At 43.5% G+C, this 20,251-nt stretch overlaps 1 protein-coding gene across 1 annotated transcript in view; it reads right to left on the bottom strand.

Moving 5' to 3' along the window:
* The window catches only part of MIOX (myo-inositol oxygenase), a 64,592-nt gene extending 47,277 nt beyond the window's left edge, over positions 1-17,315 (bottom strand). Inside the window, exons 1-2 of the mRNA XM_077264333.1 lie at positions 17,191-17,315; positions 13,834-13,890 (exon numbers count right to left, since the gene is read on the bottom strand). Of these exons, the coding sequence (XP_077120448.1) occupies positions 13,834-13,890; positions 17,191-17,208 (75 nt within the window). The 5' untranslated portion in view covers positions 17,209-17,315. The remainder of the gene's footprint in view (positions 1-13,833; positions 13,891-17,190) is intronic.
* Between the last annotated feature and the right edge of the window lie 2,936 nt (positions 17,316-20,251).

Here is a 20,251-nt window from a genome sequence, read left to right on the forward strand (position 1 = left end):
TATATTACTTCTGGCTGCCCTTTCCTTCCTATGTGATGCATGATGCATGTAGCAGCACTTTACACCGGGGGATACTCACCATTCCCTTACCACCCTTTTGCACCTTAATATATATTTATTTGTCATGCACTTTATGCTTGTAATTTGAATAAAATTAACTATTTCTTATAACCCTATGCTCCGTTGGTACTCCTTTTCTAATGTTTGTATGGAGGTGGTCTGTTGCTTTTGGCTGTGGGTCTTATTGCACTATTTAGTGCACTAATCTCTCTGAGGTCTTAATATGTTGCCTGGTTTTGTTCTCCTAGAGATAGTACTGGCAGATTCTATGTTGGCTTTTAAAAAAGGATAAATGCTTATCTAACTTAACTGTATCAATAAAGTACCGAAGAAAAAATGAGGAATCCAGCTCAACGAGGTAGTGAAAAAAAACCCCCTTTCTTTATTCACTTCAAATCATGTTCAGTGGAGGATAAAACATCAGCAGCAACAAAGAATAAAAAGCGATATCAACGCGTTTCTGGTGAACAAGCACCCTTAATCATGATTCATTGAATAAAGAAAGGATTTTTTTTTCACTACCTCGTTGAGCTGGATTCCTCATTTTTTCTTCGATTCCTCCACGCCCTGACACAGCGGTTCCGTGCTCCGAGTTCCTAAGGATGCCGATTATGGTGAGCTGGACTTTGTTTTATTTTATATCAATAAAGTACACAGCTCATTACTCTCCACCTCAGAAGGTATTAATCCACGAATAACCAAAATTGGAAAAAGAAAAAATAAACTTGAATAGATAAGTACAGTGCGTGTAACATATCCACATTTCTATTTCTATTTATCATGTCCGCTCTCTATCTGAAACTCAACCTCTCCAAAACTGAACTTTCTCTGCTCCCACCATCTACTAACCTCCCTAAACCTGACGTTTCCCTCTACGTGGGTGGCACCATAATAACACCCCGGCAATAGGCCGCTGTCTGGGTGTTACCTTTGACTCCGATCTCTCCTTCACATCGCATATACAATCTCTTGCCCGCTCGTGCCGCTTACACATAAAGAACATCTCTAGAATCCGCCCTTTTCTCACTATGGAAACAACAAAAACCCTCACTGTTGCCCTAATCCACTCTCACCTGGACTACTGCAATTCTCTATTAATTGGCCTCCCCCTCACGAGACTTTCCCCTCTCCAGTCTATCCTTAATGCAGCAGCCAGGGTCGTCCATCTAGCTAATCGTTACTCGGACGTGTCAGCTCTTCGGCAGTCATTACACTGGCTGCCCATTCATTACAGGATGCAATTCAAAGTACTTGTTCTCACCCACAAAGCTCTTCACAGTGCGGCACCCCCTTACATCTCCTCCCTCATTTCTGTCTATCGGCCTAACCGACCTCTGCGCTCTGCAAATGACTTCCGACTAACCTCTGCACTAATCCGTACCTCCCACTCCCGACTCCAAGACTTCTCCCGTGCTGCGCCAATCCTCTGGAATGCTCTACCCCAAGAAATTAGCACCATCCACAATTTGCATAGTTTTAGACGCACCCTCAAAACATATTTGTTCAGAGCGGCCTATCACGTTCCCTAATCAGTCATTTTATGTTTGTGTGTGTGTAGCCCAATTCACTATCTCCATCTACCCCCCACCCCCTGAAGATGGCTGGACCATCATTGTAAATAGATCATTGTAAATACACACCTGTGCTTTGTATCTCCCCCACCTCCCCCACCTTGTATTGTTAATGTTGTTACTTATGACTGTTGTGTTTGAAACTGTGAAACTGTAAAGCGCTGCGTAATATGTTGGGCTATATAAATAAAGATTATTATTATTATTATTATTATCAAACATCTCACTCTAAAATAATTAAAGAGTTATTCCCAACATTAGGTATAACTTAGATCAGTGATTTTCAACCTTTTTTGAGCCGCGGCACACTTTTTATACTTAAAAAATCCCAGGGCACACCACCAACCAAAATGGCACAAAATGACACTAAAACAGTACATATTCTACATATAGTTAATAATATAGATTCTAAATGTATTTATACTCACTCAGTGTGAAACCTGGGCCTAAGTGCAGCCCTAGCCCTAAGTGCAACCCTAGCCCTAAGTGCAACCCTAGCCCTAAGTGCAACCCTAAGTGCAACCCTAGCCGTAAGTGCAACCCTAACCCTAAGTGCAACCCTAACCCTACCCCTAACCCTAACCCTACCCCTAACCCTAACCCTACCCCTAACCCTAATGGAAAAACAAAAATAATTATATTTTCTGTATTTTATTATTGTCCCTACCTACCCTAAAGGGGGGGTTTATTTACAATTTTTTTTATTTTGATCGCTGTGATAGAACTTATCACAGCGACCAAAATGTACAGGAACGAATCTGCCGGCCGGCAGATTCGGCAGGCGCACTGCGCATGCGCCCGCCATTTTCCAAGATGGCGGCGCCCATGGAGAAGACGGCCGGACACCGGGAGGGACATTGGAGCTAGGTAAGTATGGGGGGGTGGGATCGGAACACGGGGGGGGGATCGGAGGACTGGGGGAGCGGACAGGAGGACCGGGGGAGCGGACAGGAGGGAGGAGGGGAGCGGACAGGAGATCGGGGCAGAAAGGACGACTGGGGAGGCGATCGGTGGCGGTGGGGGGGGGGCAGATCGGGGTCTCCAGCCATGGCTGGATTGTAATATTTCACCATTTTCATAGGTGAAATATTACAAATCGCTCTGATTGGCTGTTTCACTTTCAACAGCCAATCAGAGCGATCGTAGCCCTCTGGGCTGAAGTACCACTCCCCCTGTCCCTGCAGATCAGGTGAAATTGGAGTTAACCCTTTCACCCGATCTGCAGGGACGCGATCTTTCCATGACGCCACATAGGCGTCATGGGTCGTATTGGCACCGACTTTCATGACGCCTACGTGGCGTCATGGGTCGGGAAGGGGTTAATGATTATACACAGCATTATTGGCGGGCATTACCTTGGCGGCGGGCAAATGCGAGAGTCTCTCCGCTCTCAGGATGACGCGCCGGCCTCGGTGACGTCATTAAGTCGCGCGAGCGTTCAAAGCTCGCGCATGTGTTATTCCGTGACTGCGCATCGCTGCGCATCGCTGCGCATTGCCGGTCAACAAAACAAAGGGGGCACCATAGTTTGGGGAACTTTCCCCGCGGCACACCCGACCATGTGTCGCGGCACACTAGTGTGCCGCGGAACACTGGTTGAAAATCACTGACTTAGATGATAACTTGATGATCACTGAGAGTCTGACCACTGGCATTCCCACAATTCCCTAGAACATCTCCCTCTAAAAGGAGAGGTAGCCATGCATGTGCACCACCGCTTTGTTCATTGTCTATGGGATTGGTGGAAAATGCCCAGCTCTGTACTTGGCTATATCCGACAGTCCAATAAACAGTGAATGGAATGGAGGCATGCACAGCCATCATACATTTAGATTCAGGATCAGTGGGTGGATCCTAATTCTGGATAGGTGCTAGCATTTAAAGGGGTTTTCCCAAGAACAAAGTACATTTTAATTAATATATTGTAGAATACAAAGAAGTTCCACAATTGGATGAGTTAAAAAAATGTTCCTGTGCTGAGATAATCTTATACATGTGCCCCTGCTGTGTACTGCGTAAAGGCTATGTCTGACCGTGCAATGACATAGTCTGATCATACCAAAGCTCCTGGACAGGGGAGGAAGCCAAATAATATACAGACAAGACAGCAGGGGATCACAGCTGATTCTTTATGTGAGGTAAAACATTTCCATGCCTGTTTTTAAACAATGTTTTACCTCACAGAATCAGCTGTGATCCTGTACTGTCCTGTCCTGTCTGAATCCTCTCTTTTGCTTCCTCCCCTTCCCAGGAGATGTGATATGATCAGACCATGTTCCTGTACAGTCAGACAAGACCATTACACAGTACACAGCAGGGGCACATTTATAAGATTATCTCAGCACGTGAACATATTTTTAAAAATTTCCAATTATTATTATTCCAGGATCTATTGATTAAAATGTTGATTAAAATTAACTTTGTTCCGGGAAACCCCTTTAATTTAGGAAATAACCCTTTGAACCTTATGCATTACAGTTCTGTACAACCCCTGAGTTGTGCAAGTCAATAACACACTACCAGTTAAAGTCTATTGGGCTGTGACACCCCAGTAGTCCGCTTGCCACAGTGGTATTGCCTGCCTCCCGGTGAGGGTGATGCCATGCCTGGAAGTGAGAAGGGATCCCCTTATCCAGTAACACTGGCATACAACACTTTCCTGACTCCAGGCCAGAAGGGAGAGCTCTAAACCCGGTTTCAGGGTAGTTTCCCTATAAGTTCTGGCTTGGAGGAGGAGTTAGAGGTCAGTTTGTGTGAGACAGTGAATGGAGAGGAAGCAAGTGGAAGAGAGACTGGAGTGGAGCTGCGATTGAGCTCACCCCCAGGATTGAGCACAGGAAACTGGACACCAGGGTCCGAGGTGAGGGAGCTGTATGCCCCACAGCTGAAACCGGAGGTCAGGAGATTGCAGGTCTCCTGGCCACAACTGACACCCGAAGACACAGCAGCAGACTAGAGCCCAGAGTCACCACGAGAGAGGGACACCTGAAAAAGGCTTGAGCTGCCTGCCATGCGGGTAGTGTTCCACCTGAGGGACAGATTGAGAGAGGGACTTGAGGAAAGCTAATGCATCAAGAACCCAGAATTCAGCGCAGAAAGGAAGGCTTCCAACCCCACCTGGCTAGGGGGATTCCGAACCGCTTCCAGGCTGCCCGGATTTCCAAGATCACCTGTCACCAGCATTCTGGACTGCACTGGCAATTAAAAGGTAAAGAGACTGCAGACCCTGTGTCCTCCAATAATTTCCTGCACCCCAACATCTACAACCCCTCACAGACTGTTCTGGTAGCCCTGGGGCTTCCGCTCCACCTGTGGGAGCGAAACCATCTAAGCTGCCCCAGCGGATCCCTTTAAGCAGCGTTGGCCATCCCTGGCCGAGTACCACAGGTGGCGTCACGAACATTAGACTTTATTTTTCACTACACTTTATTCCCCCTTTAAATGGACACCCAGGGCCACGGACCGGGTCTCTGCAGCCTTGACCACCCCTTTAAGTACCACCAGACCCGGCCCGAGTACCCCACGGTCCTATGGGGCGCTGTTATGATCTGGTGGCCTAGGAGCAGCATGGATGAGCTCTGGAGTAGGTGGCCTCTATACTGACCGCAGACCCTGAACTTAACACCGCAACTATAAGTAGCCGTGGGATGTTCCTGTCACTCCCTCGACACCTCGTCACAGCCGGAGGACTAATTACCCCTAAAGAAAGAAACAGGAAAACTATCTTGCCTCAGAGAAAATCCCCAAAGGAAAGACAGCCCCCCACAAATATTGACTGTGAGAGGAGAGGGAAATTACAAACGCAGACTGAAAACAGAATTTAGCAAAGGAGGCCACGCTACCTAGAAAGAAAAGACAGGACAGAGTACTGTGCGGTCAGTATTAAAATACTACAAAAATCCACCACAGAGAATACAAAAATCTCCACACCTAACTAAAGGCATGGAGGGTAACTCTGCGACTCCAGAGCTTCCAGCTTGGCTGAATAAATCCTTACACAGACAAAGCTGCACAAGAAAAAACATAGCAATTCACTGAACTATAAAGTCCACCGCATGTGGACTGCAAAAACAAAGCCAGGACTTATCTTTGATGATTTGGACAATCCAGCAGGAGAAACCAAGCAGAGATGTGAATCCTCCAGAAAAACAATGGACAACTGGCACTCACTAAAGGGTGAAGCCAGACTAAATAGCCCCGTCCAAAGTGGAAGCACCTGATGACTGCTGTGAAGGACAAACAGCAGCACTACCACTTATAACCACCGGAGGGAGCCCAAGAGCAGAACCCACAACAGAATTCACAACAGGGCGCTCCAGGGCCCCACAGTATTTCTGAAGGCCTCTGAAGGCACAAAGGTTTTTTTAAGTTTTCTAACAGAAAAACTGGGACATGTTTTATTGGATGCTATAAAACAATACTTTTAATGTAGGCACCATGCTACCGCACATCAAATGTCTACAGCTTCCAGGTTCAAAACTACAGTTATTCCATGTACAGGCTCGATACACAGGGGTCCGTAGCATGAGGCTTTTCACAAGATATTCAATACTGATGCTAGCAAGATGTCACAGCAGGGCCGCTGTCATGGTTCCCAATGGCAAGGGAACGTCAGAGAACATAAATAACAGAACAGCTCTTGGGTGATGGAATCTCGAGCTGACCGTGAGCTAAACCTACCACACAACTAACAGTGGCCGGGTGGCGTACCTACGTTTTATCCCTAGACGCCTAGCGCCAGCCAGAGGACTAACTAACCCTAATAGAGGAAAAGACAGACCTGGCTTACCTCTAGGGAAATTCCCCCAAAAAGGAGACAGAAGCCCCCCCACATATATTGACGGTGAGTTCAGAGGAAAAGACATACGCAGTATGAAGGTAGGTTCAGCAAAGCGAGGTCCGCTTACTAGATAGCAAGAAGATACAATAGGGAACTTCACGGTCAGCTGAAAACCCTATTAAAGTACCATCCCGAAATTACTTTAAGACTCATGTGTCAACTCATGACACCGGAGTGGCAATTTCGGCCCACAAGAGCTTCCAGCTACAGAAAAATAACATAACTGTGAACTGGAACAAAAATGCAAAACAAACTTAGGACTAAGAGTCCAACTTAGCTGATAGTAGTCTAGAAGCAGGAACATGCAACAGAAAGGCTCTGGTTACATTGATGGCCGGCACTAGAATAACTGAGCAGCAAGGCTAAATAGGATACTCCCATATCCTGATGGAAACAGGTGAACAGAGAAAGTGAAGCACAAGGTCCAGTACCACCAGTGACCACCGGGGGAGCCCAAAAACCAAATTCACAACAGTACCCCCCCCTCAAGGAGGGGGCACCGAACCCTCACAAGAACCACCAGGGCGATCAGGATGAGCCCTATGAAAGGCACGGACCAAATCAGAGGCATGAACATCAGAGGCTGTCACCCAAGAATTATCCTCCTGACCGTAGCCCTTCCACTTGACCAGATACTGAAGTTTCCGTCTGGAAACACGGGAGTCCAAGATCTTCTCCACAACGTACTCCAATTCACCCTCAACCAACACCGGAGCGGGAGGCTCAACGGAAGGCACAACCGGTACCTCATACCTGCGCAATAATGACCGATGGAAGACATTATGGATAGAAAAAGATGCCGGGAGGTCCAATCGAAAGGACACAGGGTTAAGAATCTCCAAAATCTTATACGGGCCGATGAACCGAGGCTTAAACTTAGGAGAAGAAACCCTCATAGGGACAAAATGAGAAGACAACCACACCAAGTCCCCAACACGAAGACGAGGACCAACACGACGACGGCGGTTAGCAAAATGCCGAGTCTTCTCCTGGGACAACTCCAAATTGTCCACCACCTGTCCCCAAATCCGATGCAACCTATCCACCACAGTATCCACTCCAGGACAATCCGAAGACTCCACCTGACCAGAAGAAAAGCGAGGATGAAACCCCGAATTGCAAAAGAAAGGAGAAACCAAAGTGGCAGAACTAGCCCGATTATTGAGGGCAAACTCCGCCAACGGCAAAAAGGCAACCCAGTCATCCTGATCCGCAGACACAAAACACCTCAAATAAGTCTCCAAGGTCTAATTAGTTCGCTCAGTCTGGCCATTAGTCTGAGGATGGAACGCAGATGAAAAAGACAAATCAATGCCCATCCTAGCACAGAACGCCCGCCAAAATCTAGACACGAACTGGGTCCCCCTGTCAGAAACGATATTCTCCGGAATACCATGCAAGCGAACCACATTTTGAAAAAACAGAGGAACCAACTCGGAAGAGGACGGCAACTTAGGCAAGGGCACCAAATGAACCATCTTTGAAAAACGGTCACACACCACCCAGATGACAGACATTTTCTGAGAAACAGGGAGATCAGAAATAAAATCCATAGAGATGTGAGTCCAAGGCCTCTTTGGAATAGGCAAAGATAACAACAATCCGCTAGCCCGAGAACAACAAGGTTTGGCCCGAGCACAAACATCACAAGACTGCACAAAAACTCGTACATCTCGAGACAGAGAAGGCCACCAGAAGGACCTAGCCACCAAATCCCTGGTACCAAAGATCCCGGGATGACCTGCCAACGCAGAAGAATGAACCTCCGAGATGACTCTACTGGTCCAATCATCAGGAACAAACAGTCTACCAGGCGGGCAACGATCAGGTCTATCCGCCTGAAACTCCTGCAAAGCCCGTCGCAGGTCTGGGGAAACAGCAGATAATATCACCCCATCCTTAAGGATACCTGTAGGTTCAGAATCACCAGGGAAATCAGGCTCAAAACTCCTAGAAAGGGCATCCGCCTTCACATTTTTAGAACCTGGTAAGTATGAGACCACAAAATTAAACCGAGAGAAAAACAACGACCAGCGCACCTGTCTAGGATTCAGGCGCCTGGCAGACTCAAGATAAATCAAATTCTTGTGATCGGTCAATACCACCACCTGATGTCTAGCCCCCTCAAGCCAATGACGCAACTCCTCAAAAGCCCACTTCATAGCCAAAAGCTCCCGATTACCAATATCATAATTTCGCTCGGCGGGCGAAAATTTTTGAGAAAAGAACGCACAAGGTCTCATCACGGAGCAGTCGGAACTTTTCTGCGACAAGACCGCCCCAGCTCCGATCTCGGAAGCATCGACCTCAACCTGAAAAGGAAGAGCAACATCAGGCTGACGCAACACAGGGGCGGAAGAAAAGCGGCGCTTAAGCTCCCGAAAGGCCTCCACAGCAGCAGGGGACCAATCAGCAACATCAGCACCCTTTTTGGTCAAATCAGTCAAAGGTTTAGCAACATCAGAAAAACCAGTTATAAATCGACGATAAAAATTAGCAAAGCCCAAAAATTTCTGAAGGCTCTTAAGAGAAGAAGGTTGCGTCCAATCACAAATAGCCCGAACCTTGACAGGATCCATCTCAATGGAAGAGGGGGAAAAAATGTACCCCAAAAAAGAAATCTTTTGAACCCCAAAAATACACTTAGAACCCTTCACACACAAGGAATTAGCCCGCAAAACCTGAAAAACCCTCCTGACCTGTTGGACATGAGAATCCCAGTCATCCGAAAAAATCAAAATATCATCCAGATACACGATCATAAATTTATCCAAATATACACGGAAAATGTCATGCATAAAGGACTGAAAGACTGAAGGGGCATTTGAAAGACCAAAAGGCATTACTAAATACTCAAAATGGCCCTCGGGCGTATTAAATGCGGTTTTCCACTCATCCCCCTGCTTAATTCGCACCAAATTATACGCCCCACGGAGATCAATCTTAGAGAACCACTTAGCCCCTTTTATTCGAGCAAACAAATCAGTCAGCAGTGGCAGAGGATACTGATATTTGACTGTAATTTTATTCAAGAGTCGATAATCAATACACGGCCTCAAAGAGCCATCTTTTTTAGATACAAAGAAAAAACCGGCTCCTAAGGGAGATGAAGAAGGACGAATATGTCCCTTTTCCAGGGACTCCTTAATATATTCTCGCATAGCAGCATGTTCAGGTACAGATAGATTAAATAAACGACCCTTTGGAAATTTACTGCCCGGAATCAGATCTATGGTACAATCGCAATCTCTGTGAGGAGGTAGTGAACCAAGCTTAGGCTCCTCAAAAACATCACGATAATCAGATAAAAATTCCGGAATCTCAGAGGGAATAGATGACGAAATGGAAACCAAAGGTACGTCCCCATGAGCCCCCTGACATCCCCAGCTTAACACAGACATTGCTTTCCAGTCAAGGACTGGGTTATGAGATTGTAACCATGGTAATCCGAGCACCAAAACGTCATGTAGATTGTACAACACAAGGAAGCGAATCATCTCCTGATGGTCTGGATTCATACGCATAGTCACTTGTGTCCAGTATTGTGGTTTATTACTAGCCAATGGTGTAGAGTCAATACCCTTCAGAGGTATAGGAACTTCCAGAGGCTCTAGATCAAACCCACAGCGCCTGGCAAAGGACCAATCCATTAGACTCAAAGCGGCGCCAGAGTCGACATAGGCATCCGCGGTAATTGACGATAATGAACAAATCAAGGTCACAGACAGAATAAACTTAGACTGTAAAGTGCCAATTGAAATAGACTTATCAACCTTTTTTGTACGTTTAGAGCATGCTGATATAACATGAGTTGAATCACCACAATAGAAGCACAACCCATTTTTTCGCCTAAAATTCTGCCGTTCGCTTCTGGACAGAATTCTATCACATTGCATATTTTCTGGAGCCTTCTCAGAAGACACCGCCAAATGGTGCACAGGTTTGCGCTCCCGCAAACGCCGATCAATCTGAATAGCCATTGTCATGGACTCATTCAGACCTGTAGGTGCAGGGAACCCCACCATAACATCTTTAATGGCATCAGAGAGACCCTCTCTGAAATTCGCCGCCAGGGCGCACTCATTCCACTGAGTAAGCACAGACCATTTACGAAATTTTTGGCAGTATATTTCAGCTTCATCTTGCCCTTGAGATAGGGCCATCAAGGCTTTTTCAGCCTGAATCTCTAAGTTAGGTTCCTCATAAAGCAACCCCAAAGCCAGAAAAAAAGCATCCACATTGAGCAACGCAGGATCCCCGGGTGCCAATGCAAATGCCCAGTCTTGAGGGTCACCCCGCAGCAAGGAAATTACTATCCTAACCTGCTGTGAGGGATCTCCAGCGGAGCGAGATCTCAGGGAAAGAAATAATTTACAATTATTTTTGAAATTCAGGAAACGAGATCTATCCCCGGAGAAAAATTCTGGTATAGGAATTCTAGGTTCAGATATAGGAGCATGAATAACAAAATCCTGTAAATTTTGAACCTTCGTAGCAAGATTATTCAAACCTGTAGCCAAACTCTGAGGATCCATTTTAATCAGGTGAGATCAGAGCCATTCAAGGATTAGAAGGAGAGAGAGAGACAAAGGCTGCAATTAGAGCAGAAATGCAACTAAGTCAACTATAGAGCAAGCTCAGAGGAAAAAAAAAAAAAAAAAAAATCTGCAGACTTCTTTTTCTCTCCTTTCTTCTGCCAACGGTTTTAACACTGGGCCGGCCATACTGTCATGGTTCCCAATGGCAAGGGAACGTCAGAGAACGTAAATAACAGAACAGCTCTTGGGTGATGGAATCTCGAGCTGACCGTGAGCTAAACCTACCACACAACTAACAGTGGCCGGGTGGCGTACCTACGTTTTATCCCTAGACGCCTAGCGCCAGCCGGAGGACTAACTAACCCTAATAGAGGAAAAGACAGACCTGGCTTACCTCTAGGGAAATTCCCCCAAAAAGGAGACAGAAGCCCCCCACATATATTGACGGTGAGTTCAGAGGAAAAGACATACGCAGTATGAAGGTAGGTTCAGCAAAGCGAGGTCCGCTTACTAGATAGCAAGAAGATACAATAGGGAACTTCACGGTCAGCTGAAAACCCTATTAAAGTACCATCCCGAAATTACTTTAAGACTCATGTGTCAACTCATGACACCGGAGTGGCAATTTCGGCCCACAAGAGCTTCCAGCTACAGAAAAATAACATAACTGTGAACTGGAACAAAAATGCAAAACAAACTTAGGACTAAGAGTCCAACTTAGCTGATAGTAGTCTAGAAGCAGGAACATGCAACAGAAAGGCTCTGGTTACATTGATGGCCGGCACTAGAATAACTGAGCAGCAAGGCTAAATAGGATACTCCCATATCCTGATGGAAACAGGTGAACAGAGAAAGTGAAGCACAAGGTCCAGTACCACCAGTGACCACCGGGGGAGCCCAAAAACCAAATTCACAACAGGCCGCCATCAGGGCTTACTGCTCTTACTACTGTATGGGGCCCAGTGAACAGAAGTAAAGACCGGGGCAATGGACCCCTGGGTGTTGTGTGTCGGTGGGCCGCCACTGGTGGCGTACATCTCTGCGCAGGAAGGCTTGGAGCTCTCACGGCTGTGAAATTATGACATGCTGCTGACGGTGCTTACACGGTGACATCATTGCATATATGCCGTCATGTATGAGCACCAGGAATAGGATGCCAGTTCAGAAGTGGAGATGCAGGCGATCGTATGAAAGATAAGTATAGAAAATGGTTTTTTTAATACAATTAATTAACTGGTATTGGGAGATAGCATGTGATGAATTGGGAGTGGGGGTAGGGAGAGAAAATGATGATTTGTGAGTGGGGGTAGGGATAGCGAATGGTGAATTGGGAGTGGTGGGTTGGGGTTTTCAGGGAGAGCATATGACAACGTGAAGGTGAGGGGAGAGCATATGATGACGTGGGGGTGAGGAGAGCAAATTACAAATTGGGAGTGGTGGGGAGCAGATGATGAAATGGGATTGGAGGGGGGAGCAAATGATGAATTGGGAGTGGGGGGACAGCAAATTATGAATTGGGAGAGCAAATGACAAATTGGGAGTGGTTGGGAGAGCAAATGACATATTGGCAGTCGTTGGGAGAGCAAATGATGAATTGTGAGTGGTCAGGAGAGCAAATAACGAATTGGGAGTGGGGGTGGGTAGAGCAAATGTTGAGTTGGGAGTGGGAGGAGAGCAAAATATGAATTTAGAGTGTGGGGGAGAGCAAATGATGAATTGGAAGTGATGGGGAGAGCAAATGATGAACTGGAAGTGGAGGGAGAGCAAATGAGGGTGAGGGAAACAAATGATTAAGTGTGGGTGGGAGAAAGAGGACATGACATAATGAATTGGGGCAGAGGGGTGCATGTAAATATAATCGGGGGAGTGGTTGTTACATAGTGGGGATGATGATGATGACTGAGTGTGACTGGTAATCAATTGAGTGAAGAGTACAAGTGCTAATTAATTTATAAATTGGTTGGGGAAAGTGGCTATTTATAATTAGGGGGGCATTGTGGTGGGTTTAGAATTTATATTTGGAAAGGTGGGTTGCCTAATAACTAATTGTATGTGAATGGTGGGTGCATGTCTGTATTCAGCTGCAAAGTGTAGAAGTTGTATAATTTGCTCTGGAAACGGTGCTCTAGATAACTGTGTGTTATTTTTTGTAAAGACAAGTCCTGGCTGGAGGAAGTGATGGCGGTCTGCACTGGAAAAATGAGAAAAGTCAAGATGAAGGACTTCAACTAGAGACGTCACTGGTGAGTCAGCGTGTTTTCTGTACACTGACATTACTATATACTGTGTACAGAGCTTCTGTGTATAATGTCACTGGTTATCCCTGTATTACCTGTACACTGACACTATATACAGAGCTCCTGTCTATAATGTTACTGGTGATCACTGTACACTGACACTATATACAGAGCTCCCATGTATAATGTCACTGGATAATGTCACTGGTGAGTCACTGCATTACCTGTACACTGACACTATATGCAGAGCTCCTGTGTATAATGTCACAGCTGATCCCTGTATTACCTGTACACTGACACTATATACAGAGCTCCTGTGTATAATGTCACTGGTGATCACTGTATTATCTGTACACTGACACTATATACAGAGCTCCCATGTATAATGTAACTGGTGAGTCCCTGTATTACCTGTACACTTACAATATACACTGTATACTACATACAGAGCTCCTGTGTATAATGGCAATTATGGTAATATTAGTATTGTGGGTTTTTTTTATTCATTATCAGTATTGTAGTGGCTAGGTTCTTTCAAAACATTAAAATCTAAAAGTGAAGATATGCTTCTGTTGTTTTGTACTCACTTTGTAATTCCTGTACTGATAGTTTTCAGGCTCTGGTCGGTAAGTCAAAGATGGATCCTAAATAGAAAACATTTTCTTGCATTAAATTGTGCACAAGATCATGCCAAAACATAATATATTGTATATCAGCCTATTATTATTATTTTTTTTAACTTGTAATATGAAATGTAGCCTAAGGCTGTGTACGCATTTACATTGGACACTTTGTCAGATTTATCAGAATGACACAGTGGTATTTTCTCCACCATTAGAGGTTTTTTTTTTTCAATGAAAGATGTTATAACCGGACGTGGTAGATATTTTTATAAAATCCCAGTAAGAAATGTTGTCTGGTGTGCTAATATAATACTCTTTATAGAATAGATTTAGTGATTATTTTCTTCTGTTGCTCACTATCTGAAATATCTTTAAATTCTATAAGAATATCATCGTGGTACACAAAATGCTAATGGACATTAATTAACGTACTCAACAAAGAATGTGTATAGGTTTATAACATAAGTCTATGTATTTGACTAAATATAATATTAAGATTGGCACTGCCATTGAGGCTTGCAATACCAGCTTCATCCACATATAACTGTAGCATATAACCCTTTGGGTACATCCTGCTGTATAGAGTGGACTCAGTAGTTGATCCCACGGAACACACTGCAAAATCCGACTGTTTAGCACAGACAGCATCTGGGTGTAGTTGCTACGATTTCAGGAGTTTATTGTCTTAGTTGCTGCTATCAAGAATTTGAAGGGAACCTGTCAGCAGGAATATACATGTTAAACTAAAGGTATGGGCAGAATGGCACTCTCATACTGATAATACATATCTTTAGTGAAAAATCTGCCACCTGATTTTCATAAAATCATCATGATAAATTAAGGTTTCCTCAGTGCTTTGTGCTTTGGGGCGGGACTGTGGGTAGGATCTTCGGTTCAGAGGTCTTGGCCAGTAGCCCCTCCGCTGCCTTTGTTACATTAATCATTTTGGTTATTTAATATTTCAGCTATTGGTGGTCTTCATTAAAATGGCTTTGGCGCATGCGCAGATCAATCTCTGGCGGACTTCAGTTAAATGGTGCCAGAGATGGCGCAGGCGCAGAATGAGAACTCAGCTCATCATTGAGCCTAGATCTCATTCTGCACATGCGCCACCTCTTGGTGCCACTTTATTGTAGACTGCCAGAGGTCGATCTGCACATGCGCCGGCACCATTTTCATGAAGACCGCCACCAGCTGAATCTGCAAGAGCGAAGCCCACAGCTAGGACAGTGCCAGCCCAAAAATTAAATAACTAAGATGATGAATGCAACAGAGGCAGCAGAGGGGCTGTGGTTGAACCCTCTGAACCGAAGATCCTACCCACAGTCCCGTCCAGAAGACACAAACCAAAGCACTAAAAATAATCATGATGATTTAACAAAAAACAGGCTGCAGATTTTTACACTAAAGGGATGTATTAAATCAGTATGTTAGCACCATTCTGCCTATACCTTTAGTTTAACATGTATGATCCTGATGACAGGTTCTCGTTAAGTTGTTGGTTGTAGGGAATTCCCTTCCATCATCAGGCTGCTGATGTAAATTCATGGAAGTCGGGGACATGCTGAATGCACGCATACTGTATGTGTGGCAGAGCTTCCTGGATTTTCAGTAATTTTAGAATAGACTACAATACTGCAGTATCGCAGTGCAGAAGCAATTAAGTAATCACAGGTTCAAGTCCCCTAGTGGACTGATTTAAAAAAATTAAGTAAAAAAACCTGTTAAAAATATTTTAAACATTACAAAATTTAAACAAAAATATAAAAGTTAAAATAAACCACTTCTCCAGAAATATGAATAAAAGAACACATTTAGTATTGTTGTGTCCATATGTTTGAAATAACATATTATATTATTTATCCCATAAACTGAACACTAAAAAGAAAAAAATCTAAAAAAAGTACAGATTAGGTATTGCTGTGTCCATAACAGTTTGACTTCATAAGATAATATAATAGATATCCCACAAGATGAACAGTGAAAAGGAAAACAAACCCCAAAATGACACAAACAAAAAATATAGCTGGTCATGCAAAAAAACAAGCCTCCATACAAATCTATCTACCCCCAAAAAAAGTTACGGTTCTCAGAATATTGGGATACAAAACAATTATTTAATGTCAACAAACAATAAAATAGTGAAGGACAAAGAACTTTTTCATTAGTGGACCGATGAATAATTGTCAACAAACACAAAGAGTGTATGTCTGAACTCTGTGCTCTGCTGTCATTATTCACATACAAAATGATCAAAACACTTATATTGTGAAAGATCCTGATAACAACTTAAATCTTGGAAAACATTGACCCCGTCCTTAAAGGGAACCTGTCATATTGGGCATGTAGTCCGATCTGCCAGATGCATGATACAGAGCAGAAGAAGGTGAACACGTTGATGGAAAAAGGTTTTAGCCTGGACAGTCAAGGTGGTCCTAATCAGTGACTGACAGCTATATGCTCACTTATACAAAGGTAGCTGTCAGTCACTTAATAGGACCATCCCCTTGGCTGATAAGCCCAAAATAAGCAGGCATTTCAATAAAAAAAAATACTATTTATACTTAAAAATTTCCAACAAAACTTCATATTAATCTGATCAGTTTCTCCCGCTCTATATCACTTTTTCACAGATGGCACAGTATTTCAAAACTAACATTAATTAATTTGACAAGATCACAAGTAAGTGGAGTAGCTGGGAATTTGCTTCCAATAATCATAGCAGCAACACATTCCCGGGAACTTGACATAGAATAAATTCACGTAAACATGGTAGGCTATGTTCACGTCATAGTTTTTCAATTGCGTTCTGTCTTGTATTTGAAGCCCAATAATTAAATTATTGACAGTGCATACATTCTGGACATCATCAGCACCCAACAGGCCCCTTTTGATTAGAATAGGGTCTGTTGGATTTCTGTCATGGTGCCTTAAATTTCACCAGATAAAGTGCAGCCTTCAATACAGGTGCCAGCTGAGCATTAAAAGGAACTGCATAACAATCCGATTTATGTGACTTTTTTAATATATGTATTTTGGAAAGAATGTAAAAACTTCATGTAGATTGTGCCATAGAACCTCTGACCACAGTGCTGAAAACTCAGGATTCCTACGACCAAAAGATAGTCAGAACTGCAAAGGATCAGAATAGAACCCAGCTCATAAATAGTCCGTGGTGAAGGACAAGGACTTTACCCCACTATCTCCATTGCTTGGGTAAAATAGCCCTCAATGTTTGACCTTACATGCATATTATTTTATCTATTTTTATACAAGTATTACTAAATCTATTGTACAGTCTTCATTTTTAGCCTTACTCACCAGCTGTAATACCCTCATCCTTTAGGTTACCAGTAAGGGGAATGAAGCCCAGGAGAAGACACGTGTGCAGGGAGAAAGAACATGAGCGAATTCTCCTAATTTATTTATATGATTATGTAAGAGTGACAATGACCAAGCAATAAGTGACCCTTTAACTAGAGAGAAGGGCAGAGGAAGAGGTGTTTCTGCTGAGTCTTCCAGGTTAGCCTGGATCACTGATTTTTAGTATAACCCTTTCAGGTCATTATGAGTGAACCAATATCGAGAGTGATCATTTTATAGCATTTCCTGAAAAATTATTGGGAATTGCAATTTATTTTACATTTTCCCACTAAATAATTCTGAATCCACTATATTACCATTTCCTATCTCGATCATTCTTTTATTCCCAGTGGTTTTTCCATATCTAACTTATGAAAAATGTATTTTATAGATACAAGACCAACATTTTTTTAGTTGAAGGATGAGGGTATAGTCATGATAAATCAACAAATCTTACCAAAGATTTAAAGCTGTACATTCAGGTCTCTACAGGTAGAAGCATAGTGATCGCAGTGGCAGAGGATGTGACACCTACCATGCCTGAAAGGTGGCCGATGCTAGTCAGCGTTATTTTCAGCTGAGTTGGCATTTTCTGGATGCAGATCCAGGTGAAATGTATGGTGGAGCAGAGAGCCATGGGTGTAGGCTATTCAAATTGTATCAATCTAAAAGAAAGTTTATGACACCTTGGTCTGATCACCCAGAGGGTTTGCTAGGGAGAAAATGGAAAAGGTAGAAGATGCGATAAGGCAAGCATTGTAGTGAAACCACATGCCTTATAGAGGCCCGGAGAACCAGAGGACGTGAGCAACCCCTCTCCGGTGACACACTGACATCATTGCATTGCCACAGCAATAGGCTATAAAGAAGTACATGACTACTGTGATATACTTTTTTGAGGGGGAATATTGTTACTGTGTAGGGAACAAAGGGGGTTACTGTTGCTGTGTAAGGCACACTATGGAGTTTGTGTAGAAGTGGTGGAAAAAGTGATTAGTCATAGAAGTCTTTGTGCTAATTCTGCAAAATGAATACTTCCATACCAGGAAACCTCCCTTCTGAGTCACTGGATACATCTCTACTGTATACACATATAATGTCTATAGACGTCCGGTTGGAGGTATTATTCAGCTACTACTGTATATGACAGTAATATGTTGTCATGGTGTGGCGGAATTATTTCTCCTTGGCATAGTTGTATTATTGGTAATCCTGGTCTTAATATGGCTTGTTTTTTTCAGTAAAAGAATGCTGATGTTATTACTGTTTAGATTAGTTTTCTGTCAGATTCATAAATTATATTTGTTTGGTTTTTTTGATTATTTGTATTTACAGACCCTGGTGGTGGTGGAGTCCCAAGTCTACAATTTTCCCTTTGGGCCAGTGGGATTCCAGTTGCCGTTGCCCACAGAGCCATATTTCCCGTCGGTATAGCATTTCCCTCACCTGAAACAAAGCTTGGGTTTGCTGCCCAGGCTGTATGTCTAAATTTGTTAACATTCCCCAACACCTGGTGAACGTACAGCTGTCATGCTCACTAGCCCTGCCTAGCTAGGGACCTGAATTTTTACTTGTGTTATCTCATCTCATGACATATCTCATTGGCATGTCAGAAAATATTTAAAAGTGTACATGCTTCTAAATACTCTGACAAAAGGAGGTTTGGGAGTGCCTTTTTTTGTTTGTACAGGCCTGTGTACTCTCGGCACATTGAATAACTAAGTTAGGCTCGGTTTCTCATCATGTTTGATCAGAAATCTTGCAGCATACAGTTGAAGCAAATAAAAGCGTATGGTCAAGAAAGTCTCCAAATGTATGCATTTTCTGCATGTTACACATCTACTACACATCCATGAAAAAAGTTTTTTGTGTGCAAAAACATACATGTGCTTAATGAGCAGAAGATATGCAGCTGTGTGGCAGGAGTTATTGAGAAATTGCAATATATACAAGTGCTTCTCACAAAATTAAAATATCATCAAAATTTAATTTACTTCAGTTCTTCAATACAAAAAGTGAAACTCATATATTATATAGAGTCATTACAAACAGAGTGCTCTATTTTAAGTGTTTATTTCTGCTAATGTTGATGATTATGGCTTACAGCCAACGAAAACCCAAAATTAGAATAATTAACAAAAAAACACCTGCAAAGGCTCCCTAAGTGTTTGAAAAGGTCCCTTAGTCTGTTTCAGTAGGCTTCATAATCATAGGGAAGACTGCTGACTTGACAGATGTCCAGAAGGCAGTCACTGATACACTCCACAAGGAGGGTAAGCCACAAAAGGTAATTGCTAAAGAAGCAACAAGCATCCGGGATAACCGCAGTCTTGAAAGGATTGTTATGAAAAGGCCATTCAAAAATTTTGGGGGATTCACAAGGAGTGGATTGCTGCTGGAGTCATTGCTTCAAGAGCCACCACACACAGACTTATCCAGGACATGGGCTACAAGTTTCGCATTCCTTGCATCAAGCCACTCATGACCAATAGACAACATCAGAAGAAAAAGAACTGGGCTGTTGCTCAGTGGTCCAAGGTGTTGTTTTCAGATGAAAATAAATTTTGCATTTCATTTGGAAATCAAGGTCCCAGAGTCTGGAGGAAGAGTGGAGAGGCACACAATCCAAGCTGCTTGAGGTCTAGTGTGAAGTTTCCACAGATCAGTGATGGTTTGGGCATCCATGTCATCTGCTGTGTAGGTCAACTGTTTTATCAAGACCAAATTTAGCGTAGCTGACTACCCAGGAAATTTTAGAGCACTTCATGCTTCCCTCTGCTGTTAAGCTTTTTGGAGAAGGAAATTTCATTCTCCAGCGGAACTTGGCAGCTGTCCACAATGCCAAATGTACCAATACCTAGTTAAAAAACAGTATCACTGTTCTTGATTGGCCAGAAAACTTGGCTGACCTTGTATTGTCAAGAGGAAGATGAGAGACACCAGACCCAACAATGCAGATGAGCTGAAGGCTGCTATCAAAGCAACCTGGGCTTCCATAACACCTCAGCAGTGCCACAGG

This window comes from Ranitomeya variabilis, chromosome 5, assembly GCF_051348905.1.
Source record: "Ranitomeya variabilis isolate aRanVar5 chromosome 5, aRanVar5.hap1, whole genome shotgun sequence".
Lineage (NCBI taxonomy): Eukaryota > Metazoa > Chordata > Amphibia > Anura > Dendrobatidae > Ranitomeya > Ranitomeya variabilis.